Here is a 21,357-nt window from a genome sequence, read left to right as displayed (position 1 = left end):
CATTGCTGGATAATATTACTGCGATTGGAATGCACAGACTTTACACTTTCGTTGTCTGAGGAGTCATCCGAAGTGTCAACTCCTGAGTCAATTTCAAGTGCAGTTATCCCACCTTTATTTGCTTCTTCCACATCGATTCCCATCACATTACTATCATTTGCAGTGATAATAGCATACAGGTTTTCTTCATATTTCACTTCTAGCTTTTCTATACACTGAGCATGTGTGGAGGGTACCTCCACTATTGCACACTTGGAGGATAATTCCATTATGGCTGCTTGTGCCTTAAGCCTTGTGATAACCTGCAAATTCTCAGCCTCCCTTTGATTCAAAGAGGCAATGCAACTTTCTCTTAATTTACACGTTTGTTCTAATTCATCTAATCTCTGTTGCAATACACATTTCTCAGCCACTAATTGTTTAATCCGACTACAAGCATCCGCATCAGCCTTTTCAATCCTCATTGATATATCACTTACATGTTCCATCACTTTTTCTCTATCAGCAAACCATTCTAATTCTTTTTGTTCCGCAATTTCTTTCATTCTCATTAACATGCATAAGGCATTGGCCATTCTCTGTTTCCTGCCTTTTTTTGATTTATTAAATATGCGACTGTTATGTGTATTACATTGTTTTAAAAGTTCATTAAACTGATATGTTAATTTACTTTCGTGAGTAAATTGAAATCTAATCCCACCATGCTTGCTAATGAAACCTTCAATGGCTTCCATTGATATGCTACTTAGCCTATCCACACCAGGTTGCTCCACCAGTTGCTTATACAATAGACAAACAACTATATAACCCCCACAAAGACAGATTCCTACCAACAAACGAACAAAAAAAAAAAATAGATACGAACCGTTTAAATTTCCAGTGACTTGTGGTTCTACAGCATACAAGACACAAGGCACACTCTTAATCAATGCCTTGGTTTTATTGGACCAGAGCTATTTCACTCTCACGTGTGTAGAAATAAAAACCTATACTTCCTCCACTTTTCCTTTTTCCTCAAAGATGTATGGTAATTCCTGCCGCTCTCTAACCAACACTGTGCATTAGCAATACACTAAACAAACAGATACCCAACACCCAAATACACAGATGAAGCTGTTTAGAAGCTAGCTTTGACCTGTAGTCCCACTCCAAATACAGACAACAAAAAACAAAAAAAACAAATACAAATCCGTTTACCCACGAATTTCTTTAGGAGAACACACTCTTATTCAATGCCCTCCTATACGATAGCAGGTCATAGGGAATTTCTTTTTGGGACAGAAAGCTTTTTCACAATCACGTGGATATTTCCACTTTTCCCTCAAAATTGTATGATTTATCCTGTCAATCAGCGGTTATATCACATAACCAGGGATGATCAGTCCCTTATCTCGCCAGTGCGCCAATTTGCCCTCTGGTTACAAGTTTGCAAACACAACAATACGTACATATATATATATATATATCAGTCACAGTTCTCACCAGGTTTTTTACGCGTGCGTTTATACCAGTGAAATATCTCACAGAATTTTCCTGCTCATCCAAGCGTGGTTTCAGAATTCGCGAGCCAGCGCCAATCTTGTCCACACTAAAGATGACTTCCAGTTCTGGGTGGCTTTGAGCATCTGTGCTTACAGGGACTCAAACAAAAATACCTTAGATTTTTGTGGATTCTGTGTAAAAATACGTTTTACACGCCTTCTGGGGTGCCAAATGAAGTAACCGATCAACTCAATCTAGTACTACTATTATCAGTTATGTATTCCTTTGCTAGTCCCTATAGTTTAGCTAATCTATCAATCTATTACGCCAAGCACATGTTATTGTTAATACCACAATGCTACCACCCTTGGCTATGAAATCAATACACGGTCTAAGGTCAATTAAATCTCATTTATTTCCCAAGGAAATAAGAAAATGTGCATCAAGTATCAGTAGAAGTTACAATAATACATAGCATACAATCACAGTGCAATATAAGCCTTATACTTATCGATCCTCATGACTGGGTCTCCTGATGGAATAAAGAGGGACAGAGGGAGACCTCATGGTTGCAAACCTTTTTGTTAAACATACCTCAGCCATACCACACCCCATAGCCCATCCTACTCTTTCCCATAGACCAATCAGCGTCTCTGGGGCGTCTCCTCCCCCAGGCTAACAGTCCTGCCATACTTGGCCTCTGGGGGGCAGTGTTTGCCCATGAATTGCAACTGCTCCGACTGGATTGCAAATCTTGTGGCTTGATCTCGGACGCCCCACCAGCTGTCCTTTGTTCTTGCAGACAAGCCGGCGCCATATTATCTTTGAAGTCAGTGCATTCCAGGTGGGCTGAATAGAACTCATTCTGCTATTCAAATTATGTCACATTCCTTGCTTTTAAACATGTGAAACTGCCTGGCATCAGTATGGCTGAGTTTGGCTGTACAAACAGCTGTGTAGATGTATAATAATAATTCCTGTCTGATTCCAACATATATATATATATATATACACACACACACACACACACACACATGCTTATGCATAGATATGGTACTTAGCTATACCTCTTTAACATATTTATTCTGCAATATTTACCCTTGACAATGAAAAGTGTAAAGAACATTGTTCGAAATGCGTTGGGTATTTCTGTCTTTCCATGTTTTGTCAGATAGAATAAATGAAGATTTTTTGATGCAACCTGTAGAATCGGTGTATATGTAGGCGCACATTTTGCTTTTATTCTGTATTTAAACAAATAAAGTTGTTATATGTTTGTTCAAAATATTTTTATTCCATTCCCATCACTGGTCCCATTGAGAGGGTTGGTCTATTGGATGGCAAATCACTAGCTGGTATATTGCCAGTGATGCATGCAGGTTGGTCAGAATAGTGACCCCCTTTTACCAGATGATCATCTTAGGGCCTTGGTTTTAGTTGGTGGTCAGTATAGAGCCTCTTTGTAGTTGGCGGTCAAGATTGTAGTGTCCCGTTTTTAGTTGGTTAGTGTAGTGTCCCTCTTTTAGTTGGTGGTCAGTGTTTTGGTGCCCCTCTTACACTGGTGGTAAGTAGCTTTTTTATGCCCCCTTACATTGGTGGACACTGGTCAGTGATTTTAATGCCCCTTTAGATTGGTGGCCAGTCTTTTGGTGCCCCCTTACATTGTTGATCAGTGGTTTTGGTGCCCCTTACAGTAGTGGCCCATCGCTTATGCTTTGGTGAGCAGTGCTTTTTATTTTTGCTCCCTCTACATTGGTGGTCAGTGGATTTTGTGCTTCCTTACATTAGTGGTCAGTGTGTTTTCTACCCCTTTACACTGTTGGTCAGTGGGTGTGAAAGAGTGACCTTGTTCTAAATTTAGTTAAAGCTATTCTAGAGTTAGCCCTTGTACACACGGTCGGACATTCTGACAATCAAATCCATTGGATTTTGCCCGACAGATTTTCCCAGAAACTGTTGCATACACACGGTCGGACAAAGTTGTCGGAAAATCCGATTGTACATAATGTGATGACGTTATTTCGTTACGACGGGACTACGTTCAGGCTAGTAGCCAATAGCTTTGGTCTAGGAATTTGATCTGAGCATGCCTGGCACTTTGTCCGTCTCAGTAGGCTACATATGATCGGAGTATGTCCGATAGGAGCATTTTGTCGGAAAATTTTACGGACAAATTGGAAAACTTGGTCTGTCGGATATTCCGATGGAAACAGTCCAATGGAGACCCCACACAGTCGGATTATCCGACAAAACGGTCAGATAGGACACATTCCGTTGGAATCTCCGACCGTGTGTACAAGGGCTTAGTCTGAGCTTTAGTTATTTTTCTAATTTTTGCCTGTTGCTAGAAAGTGACCCTGGCAAGATAGAGCAAGAGGAAGTAATATCCTTGAGTTATGAATACCTATTCCTATCGGGCAAATCATTAGGGGGTGTATTCCATGCTAGTACATGCTGGAGGAAGGATATAAACATTTAGGCGATCCTGGTGAAGGGTCTATGTCTTTCCAGGCTTTGCGTGGGAGGAGGTTGTGCTGGAGGCTTTTTACCTCCAAGGTATCCGCAGCCTACAGAGGGGGTTTGATAGAAAATGGGCATGAGCCTGGACCTAGGGAATTTATGCTGGATTGCTGGAGGGTACATTTAGAAGAAGTGGAGCGGGAAGAAGGCTTCCTGTGTGGAGTATCATGAGAAGAGACTTCACTGCCGAAAAGTGTCCTGGAGAGTTTGGTATAAGCTTCTGCTGGAGTACATAGTAGGAGGAGGTTATGGGTGCCCATCCTAGGAGGTACATGTTCTACCTGGTTGGTGTTTAACAACCTACCAACACAACTTTCAGGTATTGGCTTAAAAGCCTACAGCTTGTGTTGACTGTTGCTAGAAGAAAAATCTGGAGACATTTTTGCCTATTTTTAGGTATCCTGTGTCTTAACATCCTTGTCTCTCTCCTTGATAATAATTGTGCTTTAATTAAATCTATAAACCTACTAAAGTGACTTGTAGCCAATTCCTTTCACCTCGCACAAGGTCAAGGATTTTGCCCTGAGGTTTAAAATACTAGCCCACCTGAGGGTTCCCCCATCTACTAGGGGTAAGGGAATGCTACACACTCATCTGAATCAGCTTCTGGTCCTGAGCGCCAATTCACAGCTTCAGTACCAGAACTATACAGACTCGGTCAAACATGGGATTATATGCCCAGTGATGCCTGACTGGTCTTGCAGAACTGCCCTCTGCACCTTACTCCTGTGGTCCATCCTAAATATTATAATATCAGTCAGCTTTACTATGTATGTGGGCCATCTTAGGGTACCTTGTAGGGGATCCAGCCCTGGTCTGACATTGTAAACATGCTTACAGGAAGAGAGATCACAAACGCTCTTCCCTTGCGCTAGACCAGCAGTCTCTAAACTGTGACCCTGGAGCCGGATGCCTTTGCTTGCCTTTATCTGGCCCTTGGGGCACCATTCCATCCACTGACAACAACCATGGGGCATAATTCCTTTTGCTGACACTAACATTGGTGTTATTTGACTTCTTATTTGTGCAAGCTTGGGAAGGAGGGTTTATTAAGGAATCAGCTTTAGCAGACAATTTTTCAATCAGATTTGGTGAGTACAGTTACCAGTTTTAAGGTGGTGGTTGTGGAACATGGAGCAAAATAAGGCATGTGTGTGGGGTATATACTTTAGATACCAAAAGTATCATTTCGAGTAATACTTTAAAATTTGATTAAACAAAACCTGTTCTTTTTAATCTTTAGCTTGGACTGTTTATTTCTTAAAGAGGAAGTAAACCCTGATGAGTTTGCTTCCTCTTTCATTCCCTGCAAAGGCAAAGCATAATGGACTACTATGCATCGCATAGTAGTCCATTATGTGTCACTTACCTGACACAGGAGCCAGCAAAGTCAACGCTGTCCCCTGTAGTCCGGCGCATCCATCTTCTCGGTGGGTCTCGCAGCTCTGGCGCTGTCATTTGGCGATGACGTCACTCCCGCGCATGCGCACGGGAGCCGACACGCGCGGCATCTCCGTTGTTGAAGATGCCGTGCTCAGTGCGCCTGCGCGCCACTGTCTATGACGCATGCGCCGTAGACACCGGTGGCTGTCTTCGGGCAAATATCTCCTAAACCGTATAGGTTTAGGAGATATTTCTTGGACCTACAAGAGACCACTTACAACCACTTTAAATCCATTCTGTTGAACCATGTGTAGTGCTACTCTCACAGGAGATGCTGGATCATGATCCCCCCCCCCCCCCTATTCCTGCTATAAAGCCAGGCAACATGCATTTCCATCTTGTATGCAGACAAAAGAAATCAGTCTATGGGCTTGTTTTTGATATTATATTGAAGAATCAACTTGGATAGGGTAAATGGATTATGGGATGCCCAACTTGACTTGAAGAACACCAGACGAGGACAACCTTTCTTTTCTATGTACACAAATATGAAGACCTTGGACTGTGCTCCTTCCGGAATAAACGCAGTCTCTATGGATCAGTGGCAAAGTTCTTCACGAACCAGGAGCTCTCAGTCACCCTTTGAGAAATAGCACAAAGTCCCAAACTGTAAGCAGGAATATAATGTCTTCTCAGTAGAACCTCACACAGTTCTGACATTTGCAGATACTACCAGTTCCCCTGGCTGCTCGACTACCAGCCCAACTGGCTGTTTCTGAAAAACATCCCAAGACGAGGAGATGGGATATAGCACAACGCTGTCCCTGGAAAGTCTGGCAGTCTCTCCCCTTGTTTGCCCCTGGGTGTGCTTAGGTAATTAATTACACTGTCTTTTGCTCTTTCCTGCACTGGGTAAGAATCCTGTTCAGACCTCCAAATGATCAGATCTTCCCATGCCAGCTTGGATGTCTTTTGCACAAGAAGACCCAAAGGTAATGGAGAACCCTCTCTTGGGTTTCCTCTAGTTCCTTTCCTTAGCTCCTGCATGGAGGCAGAGACTCCAGACCTGGGGTCCGCTCTCAGACCATACAACAGCTAATTCCCCTTGCTGCTCAGGCTCCACCATAATTAAGGGCTGACCCAGCCACCCTGGCAGTGCCTTCTGCCTGGGGATTGGCCAGATTCCCTCAAATATGCAGATCAGGACCTCCTACCCTTTGCCCACTAACTTCCAGAAGCCTTTCCAAGCTTCTAGAACCAGGGGGAGGCACCAGAGATTGGCCGTGTAGAGCCCTCCTTTTTCCTAAATTTCCCTACTTTTTGCACACTAGAGGGTGCTACACATGTGCTACCTATAATCATGGACCGAGTAATTGAGTCCCATCTACATGGCACTTGGCACTAGGCATTTGGGGTTGTGTTGATGTTATTTTCCGACTTCATCCAGGCATGCTTACAGTGTACATGAGTGCAATGTGCTATAACCAAACACAACGTATTGTTGGCACCGATCATGGTAGAGAATTCGAACTAAAGTTTGTGTGTTGACTTTCATAAGCCGGTTCAGAAATATAATTTTTCTTGTTTGTAGGTAGATCATTTTAATTTATTTTTAACACTTTAGGAAAGAGATATGAATAAATAGCACAAAATTTACCTGTGTAGGTTATAATGGTATCATCAGAACTATAAGTCTTATTGGAAGTAGTCAGGACTTGTTTGGAACATCTGTAGGTAGATGTCAAGTCTGTAGATTTTATATGAAGTAGATCAGAGTCGTTGTTCTGGATCATCCGATTATTCTTGTAAAATATTGTCTGTTTTGCAGGATATGATGAGTAACATCGAATAGACACATCATCACCTTCATCCATATAGACTGGAGCCTGAAGGATGACCTGACCTGAAGCATAGCACGACATCTGTTATATCCATTATGCCACAAAAGTAACATCACAGTAACACCAGGGGATTAATATGGTTTTGTAAAGGGGAGAATACAGGATTCAAGGTTCCATAATCATTTTAGCCCCTTTAGAATTTCCTAGTATTGCATGCCACAAGCACAACAGATTTACTTTTATAAGCTTGTGAGCCGGTTCACACTGCAGGCGATGCGAGGCGACACCGACTTGCCTCGCCGCGACCTGCCGCGACCTCAGCGGCAACTTGCAGATGACTTCTGTATAGAAGTCAATGCAAGTCGCCCCGAGGTCGCCCGAAAGTAGTACAGGAACCTTTTTTCTGAGTCGGAGCGACTCGAGTCGCTCCTCTCAGAACGGTTCCATTGTACAGAATGGGGGCGACTTGTCAGATCGAGGCGAGGCAAGTCGTGTCGCCTCGCATCGCCCGCAGTGTGAACCGGCTCTAAAGCTGAACTCTGGTCAGCCATTAAATGCAATTAGGTGTAAAAAGTTCATTATAGGAAACATTTCAACCAATAGAATTTTAGAATTTTAATTTCTAATTTTTTTATTTAAATTTGTTGTAAGAAAATAATAAACATTATTGATGTGCGCAGTAAGAGATACATTGAAACTTTTGTGCATTAATCAGACATTTTTTACAAGAACCATAGAAACAAACAAAAGAGCGCCATACCAAAACCAAACAAAAAAGTCCAAGTTAATTGTAATTGTTGGTAAAAATCATATAAACTTTTTTACAATTACAATTATCTTGGGTGCTTTTATCCAGTTTTGAAAAGATTTCTGAGTGTTCTATAGTATACTAGAGAACTTTTTTTAATTCACCATATTCTACAAGATTTTCCTTTTCAATGGAAATTGTCATGGGTTACCACAATCTGACCATTGCCATTTTTATTATAAATGGGTATAACCTAAATTAATTTATTTAAAGTAAACAAAAAAGGCTTAGCACTAAACCAGCTTTAAAAATTTGCCTCCCCAATGTTCCAAATTGCCCTGCATACCTTTTATTATAAATCACAATGTAACTTTTTTCATGTATTTCTATGTGTTGACATGACAGCAAAGCTCAGACTTTTCAGTATAAATGTCGTGGGACAGCAGGGCTGAATCGCATAGAACAGTGTTCTCCAAATTTTCCCTTTGTTTGCCTTAGTCTGTCCCTTTGAGGCGCTATTTTTCTCATTGATACCGATGATGGGCTGTAATTCCTCCCAATAACACCAACTGTGGGGCATAATTCCCCCCATTGACACCAATGATGGAGCACTATTCTCTCCACTGATACCAAAGATGGGCCACTATTCCTCTTGCAGATACCAATGATGGAGCACTATTCCTCCATCTGACACCAATGATGGGGCACTGTTCCATCCACTAATACCAACAATGGGGTATTATTCCTCTAACTAGTATCAATAATGGGGCACTATTCCTCCTACTGACACCATTGATAAGGTACTATTCCTCCCAGTAATACCATCGAAGGGGCAATATTCCTCCCACTGATATCAATGATGGGGCACTATTCCTTCTATTGACATCAAAGATGGGGCATAATGCCTTCGCTGACACCAACGATGAGACACTATTCCTTCCACTGATACCAGTGATTGGACACTGTTCTTCCCAATGACACCAATGATGGGACACTATTTCTACCTCTGTCACCTATGATGGGGCACTATTCCTTCCACTAGTATCAATGACAGGGCAGTATCCCTCCCACTGATACCAATGATGGAGAACTATTCCTCCTCCTGCTGAACAACAAGTACATTTTTACACCCACTACCACCAAGCCTGAGACATTGTTTACTCCCACTGACACTGGTACATTTTCTACTCCCACTGGCCACAATCCAGCCCCGTAAAGTCTGAAGGACAGTAGACAGTAAACTTGCCTTCTGTTTAGAAAGTTTGGCGACCCTTTACATAGAGCATTCAAATTGGGTCAATCAAGAATGTTAGCTTGGGTTAATGTGAACATTCTGATCCAATACCTTTTGTACTTTCAAACGCTGCCATCAGGGGTGGCCCGTCCATCAGGGCCACCTGGGCGCCGTCCCCTCTCTCCAGGCCACCCCCCTACATGCAATGGATAGATTCTTGCATAACATGAATCTATCCATGGCCGCCGTGGCCACCTCCTATCCATGCGTCTGGCCCCTTTCAGGTCACGGGACGCAGGAATTACAGCGTTTCCGTTTTTTCTTTTTAAACACCTGATTAGAGCCAGAGGCCAGATTTGGGGGTGGCATACTGTTTGCCAGGCCCCCCGCCCCACAAATTCTTTCCACTGACTGCCATTATATATGATACGTCTCCCACCTAAAATCAACTCCTAAAACACATAATGGAACATTGAGGGCTTAGTAGTGATAAGGATTTGAGGATAGGAAGTATACAATTTTCACTTTGGACCAACTCACCTGTGGTGACATTCACAGTGACAATCTCACTTCTCTCTCCAGCACTGTTCTGGCACTGATAATCTCCACTGTGTCTTATCTCTGTCATTGAAATTACGTAATCCTTTCCTGTGTATATTAGGATATTCTGATGGTACCAGGAACATCTTGATGGATCAGACTCCACACCACAGGTCATCATTATCTTCTCTCCAGTGAGGATCTTATTATAGTTGGGAATGACCATCACCACAGGCATCTTTGCATATCCTACAAGATCATTTACATTACTGGACTAGAAAAAGTGTACCTGTTTGTACATAAAGGTAGTTAAAGTATGTGTGTACATTTTACATCTTGGATAGTACTAACAAGTTGAATCAGTTGAACGGGATTCGGGTCCACCTTAAACAGGTATAATCACTAAAGGTAAAAAAATTTAAAAGTTTAGCTACTTTCTGGAGCAGCCTTTCTCAACCTTTTCAACACAGAGGAACCCTTGAAATAGTTCTCCGGTCTCGGGGAACCCCCTGCTAAAAATTAGAACTCTACAACTCATGATACATTAGTGTGATGGTCAGTGAGAAGAATGGTCCTTACACTTGTGGTCATTGGGAAGAATTACCTCCTTACAGATAGCTAAAAAGATCATGGTGTGAGTGGGAACTTATCTGAGAGGCAGAAATTTTCCAATGCTGAAGGAACCCCTAGCAACTTCTGGAGGAGCCCTAGGGTTCCACGGAACCCTGGTTGAGAATCACTGTCCTGGAGGTTGATTACCATAACATTTAGAATGTGATGTGGAATTTGACAAGTTATGTTACTGAAGAGAAGAAGAGTATGGAAAGCAGAACTGTTATGTTGATGTAGATGGTGGTGTTGGCAATGCCGTACTTCACCGCCATCCGATGCTACAACTGCAGATATTTGTTAAATGTCTGATTTGAAGCCAAAGAGGCAGAGTCAAAAAAAAGTTGTCAGAAGACGGTCTATTTTGGAGTGGAGTACAGCACTCTGTTTGCAGAATCAGCTCCTCCAGCATCTGTTCTACTTTTAACAGACCCCGTTATGTGTTTCCTTCCAAGATGAATAGAAACTATTTAAACACTTTCGTGTATATACAAATGTTTACAAGTTTATATACAGTATCTCACAAAACTGAGTACACCAAAACTGAGTACACCCCTCACATTTTTGTATTTTCTTTTATCTTTTCATGTGACAACACTGAAGAAATGACACTTGTCTACAATGTAAAGTAGTGAGTGTACAGCTTGTATAACAGTGTACATTTGCTGTCCATTCAAAATTACTCAACACACAGCCATTAATGTCTAAACCGTTGGCAACAAAAGTGAGTACACCCCTAAGTGAAAATGTCCAAATTGTCAATACATTTTTACATTTTTTTTTTTTTTAATTATTGTCAATAAATAAATGTCAAAGTGTCAGTATGGGGGGGCCCCTGGGCTTAGGTCACTTTCGGGCCCTACCTTCTATACATTACTTTAAAGAGAACAAAATGATACATACACAAGCTATGTATTAGCCCTTGTACACACGGTCGGAATGTGTCATATCGGAGTGCTTTGTCGGATATTCCGACTGTGTGTGGTCTCCATCGGACTGTTTCCGTCTGAATATCCTTCGGACCAAATTTTCCAACTTGCTGGAAATATTTTCCGACAAAATGCTCCGATCGGACATACTCCGATCATGTGTAGAGAATTCCGATCGGACAAAGTGCCACGCATGCTCAGATCAAATTCCTACACCAAAGCTATTGGCTACTAGCCTGAACGTAGTCCCGTCATAACGAATTTTCGTCATCACGTTCTGAAAGATCGGATTTTCCAACAACTTTGTCCAACCGTGTGTATGCAACAGTTTCGGACAAAATCCGACGGATTTGGTTGTCGGAATCTCCGACCGTGTGTACAAGGGCTTAGAGCTACACAATTCAGGATAAACTGAGAATAAAAATAGAGATCACGATTCTGAACAAACAACTAAACAAAATTACATAATTTATGTTAATTGCTGAAGTCTATTAAAAATGTTAAATTAATCTGAATTATAAAAAAATAAAAAATTAAGTTTGAATGAATGATTCAATTCCTCAATCAAATACACTTGTTTTGTAGATTAATCAGAATTTTTGCACTGATGACACATGGCACTAATACGTGCCACTGATGACAGATAGCACTAATACGTGGCACTAATGACATGTGACACTGATGACAGATGGCACTGTTACGTGGCACTGGTGACACTGATGACAGATGGCACTAATAGGTGGCACTGATGATAGATGGCACTAATACGTGACACTGATGACATGTGACACTAATATGTGGCACTGATGACACATGGCACTGATGACACGTGACACTGATGTGGCACTGATGACAGATGTCACTAATATGTGGCACTGATGACAGATGGCACTAATACGTGGCACTGGCAGATGACACTAATAGGTGGCACTGATGACATGTGACACTGATGACAGATGGCACTTATACGTGGCACTGATGGCACTGATGACAGATGGCACTTATACGTGGCACTAGGGACAGATGGCACTGACAGGTGGCACTGACAGATGGCACTGTGAGCACTTTATTTCCCCCCCCCCCTTTTTTTTACCTTGACGCTGCAGCCATTCGCTCTTCCTCCTCACACGCTATCTCTGTGTGAGGAGGGAGAGCCAGCAATGAGAGGTGATCTCATATGTTTACATATGAGATCATCTTCCATTGGACACTGCAATCGAGTGCTAAATGGCCACTGTGATTGACCATTTAGCACGATCTGTGATTGACTGTGTCCAAGGGACACGGACAACATAGAACTTCTCCGTTGCACTCCCGCAGCGGTGCACATTGGGGAAGTAAACAGGTGGACATCCAGGGATGCCCTCCTGGCAATTGGCATCCACGCTGTAGCCGTCTTTCGGCTATAGCGCGGATGCCTAGTGGTATTTAAAATGGAAACAGGTGGGGCCCGCGGGACCCCCTATTGGGCGGAGCCCATGGGCTTGAGCCCAGTCAAGCCCTATGGTAAATCCGGCCCTGATGGCCCCCATTATTTTCCAGCACTGCCTTAACCCTCTTGGGCATGGAGGTCACCAGAGCTTCACAGGTTGTCACTGGAGTCCTCTTCCACTCCTCCATGATGGCATCACGGAGGTGGTGGATGTTAGAGACCTTGCACTCCTCCACCTTCCGTTTGAGGATGTCCCACAGATGCTCAATAGGGTTTAGGTCTGGAAACATGCTTGGCCAGTCCATCACCTTTACCCTCAGCTTCTTTAGCAAGGCAGTGGTTGCCTTGGAGGTGTGTTGGGGGTTGTTATCATGCTGGAATACTGCCCTGCGGCCCAGTCTCTGAAGGGAGGGGATCATGCTCTGCTTCAGTATGGCACAGTACATGTTGGCATTCATGGTTCCCTCAATGAACTGTAGCTCCCCAGTGCCGACAGCACTCATGCAGCCTGAGACCATGACACTCCCACCACCATAGGAAAAGGGAAGTAGAATGTACACCTCTCCTAGGCTGTCTGCAAGTTAAAGGTCTCTTGATACTGCTGTGGCAACAAGACTGGGTGCCTACCAAGGTCCAGAACCTGGGAAATCCATGCAACAGAGAGAAAAGGCAGCACATCCAGAGATGAAGAAAAATTTGTTGGTTTATTGTAGAATCAAAGGTTAAAAAAACATGACACACTGTTCAGCAGAAGCATTTTACACAAAGTATTTAATTGCAATGCTTGCAATGATTAAGCACTTTGTGTGAAATGCGTCTGCTGAACAGTGTGGATCCCTCGTGTGCCATGTTTTTTTTGACTGTAGTCAAGACACACTTGTCTTTGTCCTCCTCACCTGGTTGCCCCCACACACGCTTGACACCACCTGAACCAAATAAGTTTATCTTGGTCTCATCAGACCACAGGACATGGTTCCAGTAATCCATGTCCTTAGTCTGCTTGTCTTCAGCAAACTGTTTGCAGGTTTTCTTGTGCATCATCTTCAGAAGAGGCTTCCTTCTGGGACAACAGCCATGCAGACCAATTTGCAGTGTGCAGCGTATAGTCTAAGCATTAACAACGCTGACCCTCCACCCCTTCAACCTCTGCAGCAATGCTGGCAGCACTCATACGTCTATTTGCCAAAGACAACCTCTGGATATGATCCTGAGCACGTACACTCAACTTCTTTGGTCGACCATGGCGAGGCCCGTTCTGAGTGAAACCTGTCCTGTCAAACTGCTGTATGGTCTTGGCCTCCATGCTTCAGCTCAGTTTCAGGGTCTTGGCAATCTTCTTGTAGCCTAAACCATCTTTATGTAGAGCAACAATTATTTTTTCAGATCCTCAGAGAGTTCTTTGCCATGAGGTGCCATGTTGAACTTCCAGTGACCAGTATGAGAGAGTGAGAGCGATAACACCAAATTTAACACACCTGCTCCCCATTCACACCTGAGACCTTGTAACACTAACGAGTCACATGACACCGGGGAGGGAAAATGGCTAATTGGGCCCAATTTGGACATTTTCACTTAGGGGTGTACTCACTTTTGTGGCCAGCAGTTTAGACATTAATGGCTGTGTGTTGAGTCATTTTGAGGGGAAAGTAAATTTACACTGTTATACAAGCTCTACACTCACTACTTTACATTGTAGCAAAGTGTAATTCAGACCACACCAGTAGAAAAGATCCAAAAAAGGTTGTCAAGAGACTATTTATTTTTCAAATGCGTGACTTTGGCCCTGGCCATGCCCATGGGGTGTCAGTAATGAGTGATTTCTATACTTTTAGAACACAATAAAATGGCTACTTGACGCTCCCTACGGTTACAAGTGGGCGCTACAGTTGAGAAAAGCCGTATGTGAAAGCAAACCTGAAGACTTTTATATATTTCATACCACCCACGTGTCACCAACATCAAATAATAGACATAAATCATACATAGAATTATTTTAAAGATGGGAAAGGTCATTTTAAAATAAGTTATAGCTTAAAAAGAGATTTGTGAGTATGTGGCAAGCACAGAAGATTTTAATTCTTTTTGAAGGTAGCAATTTTTACTTGTAAGAAATAAAATCTGTGAAAAACGAGAACTTACCTGGGTGTTGTATCATTAAATCTGAAAGAGAGGAAATAATTTGTTATACAGATTATACTGCAGATCGGTATTTCCATGTTCAGTCCTCAAGGACTATTAGTGGTTCATGCTTTAAAGTTAGCAGCTCCGAAGAAAACCACTGACTTCGACCATAAACTGTTCCTAAGCCACAGGAGGCCTCATCTAGGGACAGAACAGGGCGGTCTTTAATATTGATTGGACCCTGGGCAAATCTTTTCTTGGGGCCCCCCCCCCCATGCAGTTTTCACTCCACCTGCTTTGAGACATACATTAATTAGCAGTTAGACTCAAAATCCGTTTACTGAATCAGATCAGGCAGCTATTGTGATTGGTTGCCAGAGGTTAGTGTATCATTACCGCTCACTGACTGGTTGCTAGAGGTTACAGCACACATTACGGCTCACTAATTAGTTGCTAGAGGTTACAGCACATGATTTCTGCTTGTTGATTGGTTGCTAGAGATTACTGTGGATATGACCTCAGGGGGGGCATGATATACATACCAATGCCGCCAGCCGCTGATATTTACATATGAATTCTGCTGCTATTTACATATTAATGCTGATTATTTACATGTAAACACAGGGTCTGCAGGTGAGTCATCTGTACACAACAATAGGGCAGAGCTGGGCAGCATTAGTAGCAGCACTTCACACTGAGATATTGGGACACAGCACAGGACTAAAACCTCAAGGGATGAGGGAATTTAAACCAGGATAGTTGGCAAGTATGAGGTAGCTGCTTTGGGCCCCACAACAATGACAGGGCCCAGTGCAGCTGCCCCTTTTGCCCTGCCTTAAAAATGGCCCTGGGACAGAATCATTTAGAAGGAGCGGGTGAGAATCATCAGATTCTAAATTTTGATTGATAGTACATGTAAAAGAGCGCAGTGTTTCTGTGTGGCTGCTCCTCTTAAAAGGGCCTTTAAAGGAGACCCAATAGAATATTTAGGAGATGAGCACCAAACTAAAGGTAAAGAGTCCAATAAGAATTTTGTTTCTTAATGAAAGCGAGGTAAGAACGAGTTAACTAAAATTAACCTAGGTGGCACATTCTTTCACCTGATGTGGGAGTGCACTCCAATTTAGGAAGTTCTGGTCGGAGGTTATGGCCTTCATCAGCTCCTTAACTCAGATACCCAATATCTGCAATCCTCTACAATGTTTACTGGGATATATTGATGATGAAGGTATATATAAAAATGTAAAAAACTTTCTGCGCATAGTATTGCTTTATGCTAAGAGATCGATAACCATCCATTGGAAGTCTCAATCCTCACCCGCTATAGCCTTTTGGCTCACTACCACTAATCATGCTATACCATTATATAAGTTGATGTATGAAGCCAGAGGATGCCCAACAAAAATTCCTAAAGACTTGGGATTCTTGAGTCAGCTCCGAAAGTACCATACCACCTGCTCCTTGAAAGACTAAATGAAGCCCCTGATCATTGATTGTTTCCAATTAAGGAAAATAGACATTTGACCTTTTGGTTCTTACGTATTGCCTTAAAGCAGGACTGCACTGTGGAAAAAAATATTATAAGCCAGCAGCTACAAATACTACAGCTGCTGAATTTTAATAAATGGACACTCACCTGTCCCGGGGTCCAGCGATGCCGGCAGCCGAGGCTGATCGATCGCTCGGCTCTCGGCTGCTGCCGCAACTATTCTAGGTGAGGGAATCAGGAAGTGAAGCGCTGCGGCTTCACTTCCCGGATCCCTACTGCGCATGCGCGAGTCGCGCAGCGCAATAGGAATTGTCCGCGTTATCCCTTGGACCCGTGTGTGTCCCAGCAGACAGCGCGCAGGGACAGGAAGAGGCATAGACTCCCGTGGGAGTCTATGCCCTGAAGTGGGTGTAAATACCTTTCTTTGACAGGTATCTGCACCCCCTTCCCCCCTGAAAGGTGCCAATTGTGACACCGGAAAGGGGGAGGGTTCCGATCAGTGGAAGTTCCACTTTAGGGTGGAACCCCGCTTTAAATGTATACCAGTTTACCAGATTTTGTAATGGTTCGAGCGATGTTCGCTCAATGTACAGGTTTGTTTTCTTTGTTGTTTTTTGTGTATGGAAAATAAATAAAAAAATTTACTTAAATAAAACAATAAAAATTTACCTGGGTGGGGGTGAAGTTTCTCTTTAAAGGGATTGTAAAAGTAAAATGTGTTTTACCTTAATGCATTCCCTGAAAGTGGAAGTTCAGGCAATACCCAACTAGCGCTAATAAAGACTCATGTGGCTTGGCATGTAATTACCATCATCCCTTTGTATATAAAAAAAATGAATACCTCTAGGTTGGGATTTCTAAGGCAATTTTGAAAAGAGAGAAAATAGTTTTTAAATATTAAAATAGTTAATTTTTATACCAATTAAACATGATTTAAAAGTGAATATTCAAAATGAAGACAAAATAGTACAAATTGTTGGAAACATATACCATGATATTGCACAACTGAGATGATCCTGAAGTGGTCTTTCCCTACTACATGTAGTTCCACAGTCCATAAATAAAATTGATGCCCCTTTTTTCCCCCAAAAATAGAGCTTCTTTTTGGTGGTATTTGATCACCTCGGCGGTTTTTATTTTTTGCAGTATAAATAAAAAAAGACAGACGATTTTGAAAAAAACAACAACAACATTTTTGTATGTATTCTGTTACATATTTTTGGTAAAACAAATCCCAATAGGTGTATATTGATTGGTTTGCGCAAAAGCGTCTACAAACTATGTGATATATTTATGGAATTTTTATTTATTTTTTATTTTTTACTAGTAATGGCAGTGATCAGTGACTTATAGCGGGACTGCGATATTGTGGTGGACAAATCGGACACTAACTGACACTTTTGACACTAATACAGTGATCAATGCTAAAAATATGTCACTGTACTAATCACACTGGCTGGGAAGGGTTAACATCAGGGGCAATCAAAGAGTTAACTGTATGTTTAACAATGTGTTTTCTCGCTATAGGGATGTGCTTTTTCTATAGGAAGGCACTGATCCATGTTTCTGCATTAGAGGAACACAGGATGAATGCCTTACCTACTGACAGTTTACATAGGCAGATTGCCGTTCTGGCTCTCTGCCTAATGATCAGCGGGTATATGATCCTGTGCAGGAGGAGCGGGAGAGCCGCCTTTCGACCGTATGTATACAGTATTAGTTCAGCAAGTGGTTGAAGAGCACAGGCTGGGATTTTCCTATAAGGATTAGGACACCACAGAGCATATAGCAGGCTAGAAGTGGCCAGCAGCAGGATGGTTTTAATTACAGAGAATATGCCTAACTGGTGTATTCCTAACTTTTATTTTATCTTTACAACTACAAGTCCCATCATGCCTCTGCCTGTTGGAATCATGCTTGTAACTGTCAGCCTTGCAATGCCTCATGGGGCTTGTAGTTTTGCAACAGCTGGAGGGCCGCCAGTTTGAGACCCCTGGAGTAGAGGGTGCAGTGAATGTGCGTTATCTAATGTGAGCTCGTTAATGTCCATGCTGTTCTTGCACTTTTTTTTTCTTTCAAATGATACAGTGGCATGCTGAAAACAAAAGGCAGCTTTAAAAACTAGATGGACAGCAACAAGTAAATGATTTGCATTAAGCATCAGAAACTTAAAAATAGGACCTATCAACATAAAATAAGAATTAAAAAAAAAGAAATTAAAACTCCAAAATTAAAAATGAAACCCCAGAAGAAAATGTTAACTTCTTTAAAGGGAAGCCTTGCAGCAAATTAATAAATAATAAATTTATAAATTGAATTAACAAAGTTTGACCTAAAATAAAAACCCAATAAATCTAAAATAAAATACAATATGCCCCCAAAATAATTAAAAAAACCCAGATTACTCCCCCCTGGAAATAAAAGCTAATAAAAGCCAAACAAAAAAAAGAAAACAATTTGCTGTGGATGGAACAGAAGCTAAAACTGAATTTTAATCTCAAATTAACCATTAAACAAAATAGAAGACCAAAAAAAATCTCCAATAAAAACAAAAACAGACAACACAGGGGTTGATTGTCCAAAGAGCTAGCAATCAGAATTAAATTACAGTTTTCTAACTACCCCCTGATCTTTCCTAATGCAGTTTGACAGCCTTTCCTATCCTTTCCCTACAACATCTTCCAATTAATGAATGCCAGGGCTGCTCTTTGCCCCTCTTTTTCTCCAAAAGCCCCCTTATTGGACCTCTATGGTTGCTCCATTTACAGCATTGTCCATGTCTTTTCAATAACGGAATACTATTTTTTGGATGTCATCCTGAGTGCCGACCACTTTCTTCTAAGCTCGCTGGCCATAGTTCAAAGGCCATACAGTAGGATTAAAAAAATGCAATATATCCTACCGCACTATGGGCAAAAAAAAGAATAATAATAAAAAAATTATTCCAATCAAATCTGTACAAAAATTTGCTCAGGCCACACATCTCAAACTCATGGAAATCAGCTCGAACCCATGGTAACAGCAAACCTAAACCTCATCCCTAAGAATTAAAACAAATATGCATACATAAATACTCCAAAAAAGATTTTTTTGTTTTTTTTGGAACCATTGGGTCCCCAAGATAAATCAACCATTTACCATTAGATCCCGACAGATACATGCACCCAGATAGTGGAACAAAGACAGAAAGTATCCAGCAGTAATTAGTAATAAAATTAGTAATAGTTTCCATACTTACAAATGAGGAGGATTATTTGGCACGGACCCCACAGCCTACACATTACTCCAACTTGTCTCTGCAATGCTGCATTTGTAGGGATCAGAAGTTCTTTTGGCACTATATGTTGTATACAGAGTTCCCTTTATAAGTGATCATTGTGAGATAATTTAACTACTAATAACTATATGAGAAGAGACGAAGAGTGTGAAAAACCACAAGAAGTCCTATTAATAAAGAACGTGAAAACTAAGCTTCCGCTACTTAGGCAGAAGAAGAAGAAGATAGTACAGAGATATGTAGAAATTAAACTATTGGCTTTTGCTAAATTATCCGCAGATTCATTAAATTCCCTCCTTGGTAAAAATTCTGTGTAATGCAGGTTTTTATTCTATTATTCACACACATACAAAAACAGACATTTTAACAATTCTCCTTCATGTTGGTAGACTGCTAGCTCATACGTAAAGTAAAGCTGTAAAGAAGTGTCTATTCTGAATTCAAAGAGGATGAGGTAGCGCAAAAGACCAATCACAGTAAAGACTCTTTTTCCAATAAAAAAAGGGGGGGGAGGGAGAGGATTAAAAGAAACTGTCCAAAGTTATAATATATTAATAGTCAATGTAAAATTAAATGCACCAGTGGCACCAGCAGTCTTTTTTAATTGTTCCACTTCATATGTGGTCTACTGTATTTCCTGCCCTTGTGGCCTTTTATATGTACCGTATTTTTCGGACTATAAGGCGCACGTAAAAGCCTAAATTTTCTCCCAAAAACGACCGTGCGCCTTATAATCCGGTGCGCCTTATATATGACCTGTTGACATCGCTGGAGTTCTTTGTTAATAGTATCTGTCAGATGGGCGCGCATGGAGTCACAGATCAATAGGGATGGCGGTCTCCTGACGTAAACCTTCGGACTATAAGGCGCACGTAAAAGCCTAAATTTTCTCACAAAATCGACCGTGCACCTTATAGTCCGATGCGCCTTATATATGGAAATATCCATTTTATCAGCCGGTCGTTGCTAGTGCGCCTTATAATCCGGTGCGCCTTATAGTCCGAAAAATACGGTAGGTAGAATCATCAGGGCTCTATGAGCAAGGTTTGGAGAACATCACCGGGCTGTCCAAGACGGAAATCACAAATATAGTGTTGCTCGACACTTTGCCACACATCACCAGGAAAAGATCACAAATCTCAATGTTTGGATAACTGAATCGATATCGGTTTAAATTCACCCCAGCTGAGAGATTTCAACATCTCTGTAATCAGGAGACTTACTGGATATATTCCCTGAATACTATGTCACCTCATGGCTTAAATGAGGAAATAGCAATCCATATTGCTATTTAACCCCGATTTACGGTGTGCGTGGCTGTGCATATATACATATGTGTATACATGATATGCACGTGTTTGGGTGTGTTTACATGTATGCATACTTTTCTTTGGGCCATGTACTCTCTCTTTTTTGTCAAGGTATATTCTGTTTTTTTTCATGACCTATATTTTTTATTCCCCTTGGGATTTCTTAATTTTTCCTAGACCCTTATACATATTCTAACTTTTAATACATACAGTTCTTAATTCTTTTAATTTGCTGTCACCCAGTTGCATACCTTCACTCCTCACATAATTCTGAGTTCTTTCCTTATATTTATTATTAAGCATATACATGGCTCATGCATTTTCTCATAATGTCTCTACAAATATGGTTTAAATATCATATAGATTTCTCTCCTTATATATATATATTTTTTACATATAAATTATGAATTGTATATATATATATATATATACATATATATAT

At 41.5% G+C, this 21,357-nt stretch overlaps 1 protein-coding gene across 1 annotated transcript; it reads right to left on the bottom strand.

Annotated features, from left to right (window-relative positions):
• Window positions 1-3,957: 3,957 nt before the first annotated feature.
• LOC143973431 (low affinity immunoglobulin gamma Fc region receptor III-A-like) lies at window positions 3,958-19,724 on the bottom strand. The gene is made up of 5 exons (XM_077474412.1): window positions 19,567-19,724; window positions 14,858-14,878; window positions 9,749-9,997; window positions 7,043-7,288; window positions 3,958-4,049 (listed from the first exon to the last, which is right to left on the bottom strand). Exons 1-5 carry the CDS (start codon window positions 19,607-19,609, stop codon window positions 3,958-3,960), a joined length of 651 nt encoding a protein of 216 aa, XP_077330538.1. The 5' UTR covers window positions 19,610-19,724.
• Window positions 19,725-21,357: the final 1,633 nt, after the last annotated feature.

Source organism: Lithobates pipiens, unplaced genomic scaffold (genome assembly GCF_037356315.1).
Source record: "Lithobates pipiens isolate NorthernLeopardFrog02 unplaced genomic scaffold, aLitPip1_a1.2 Scaffold_82, whole genome shotgun sequence".
NCBI lineage: Eukaryota > Metazoa > Chordata > Amphibia > Anura > Ranidae > Lithobates > Lithobates pipiens.
The sequence above is the reverse complement of the archived record's forward strand: the minus strand, read 5'-3'. Positions and strand labels throughout refer to the sequence as shown.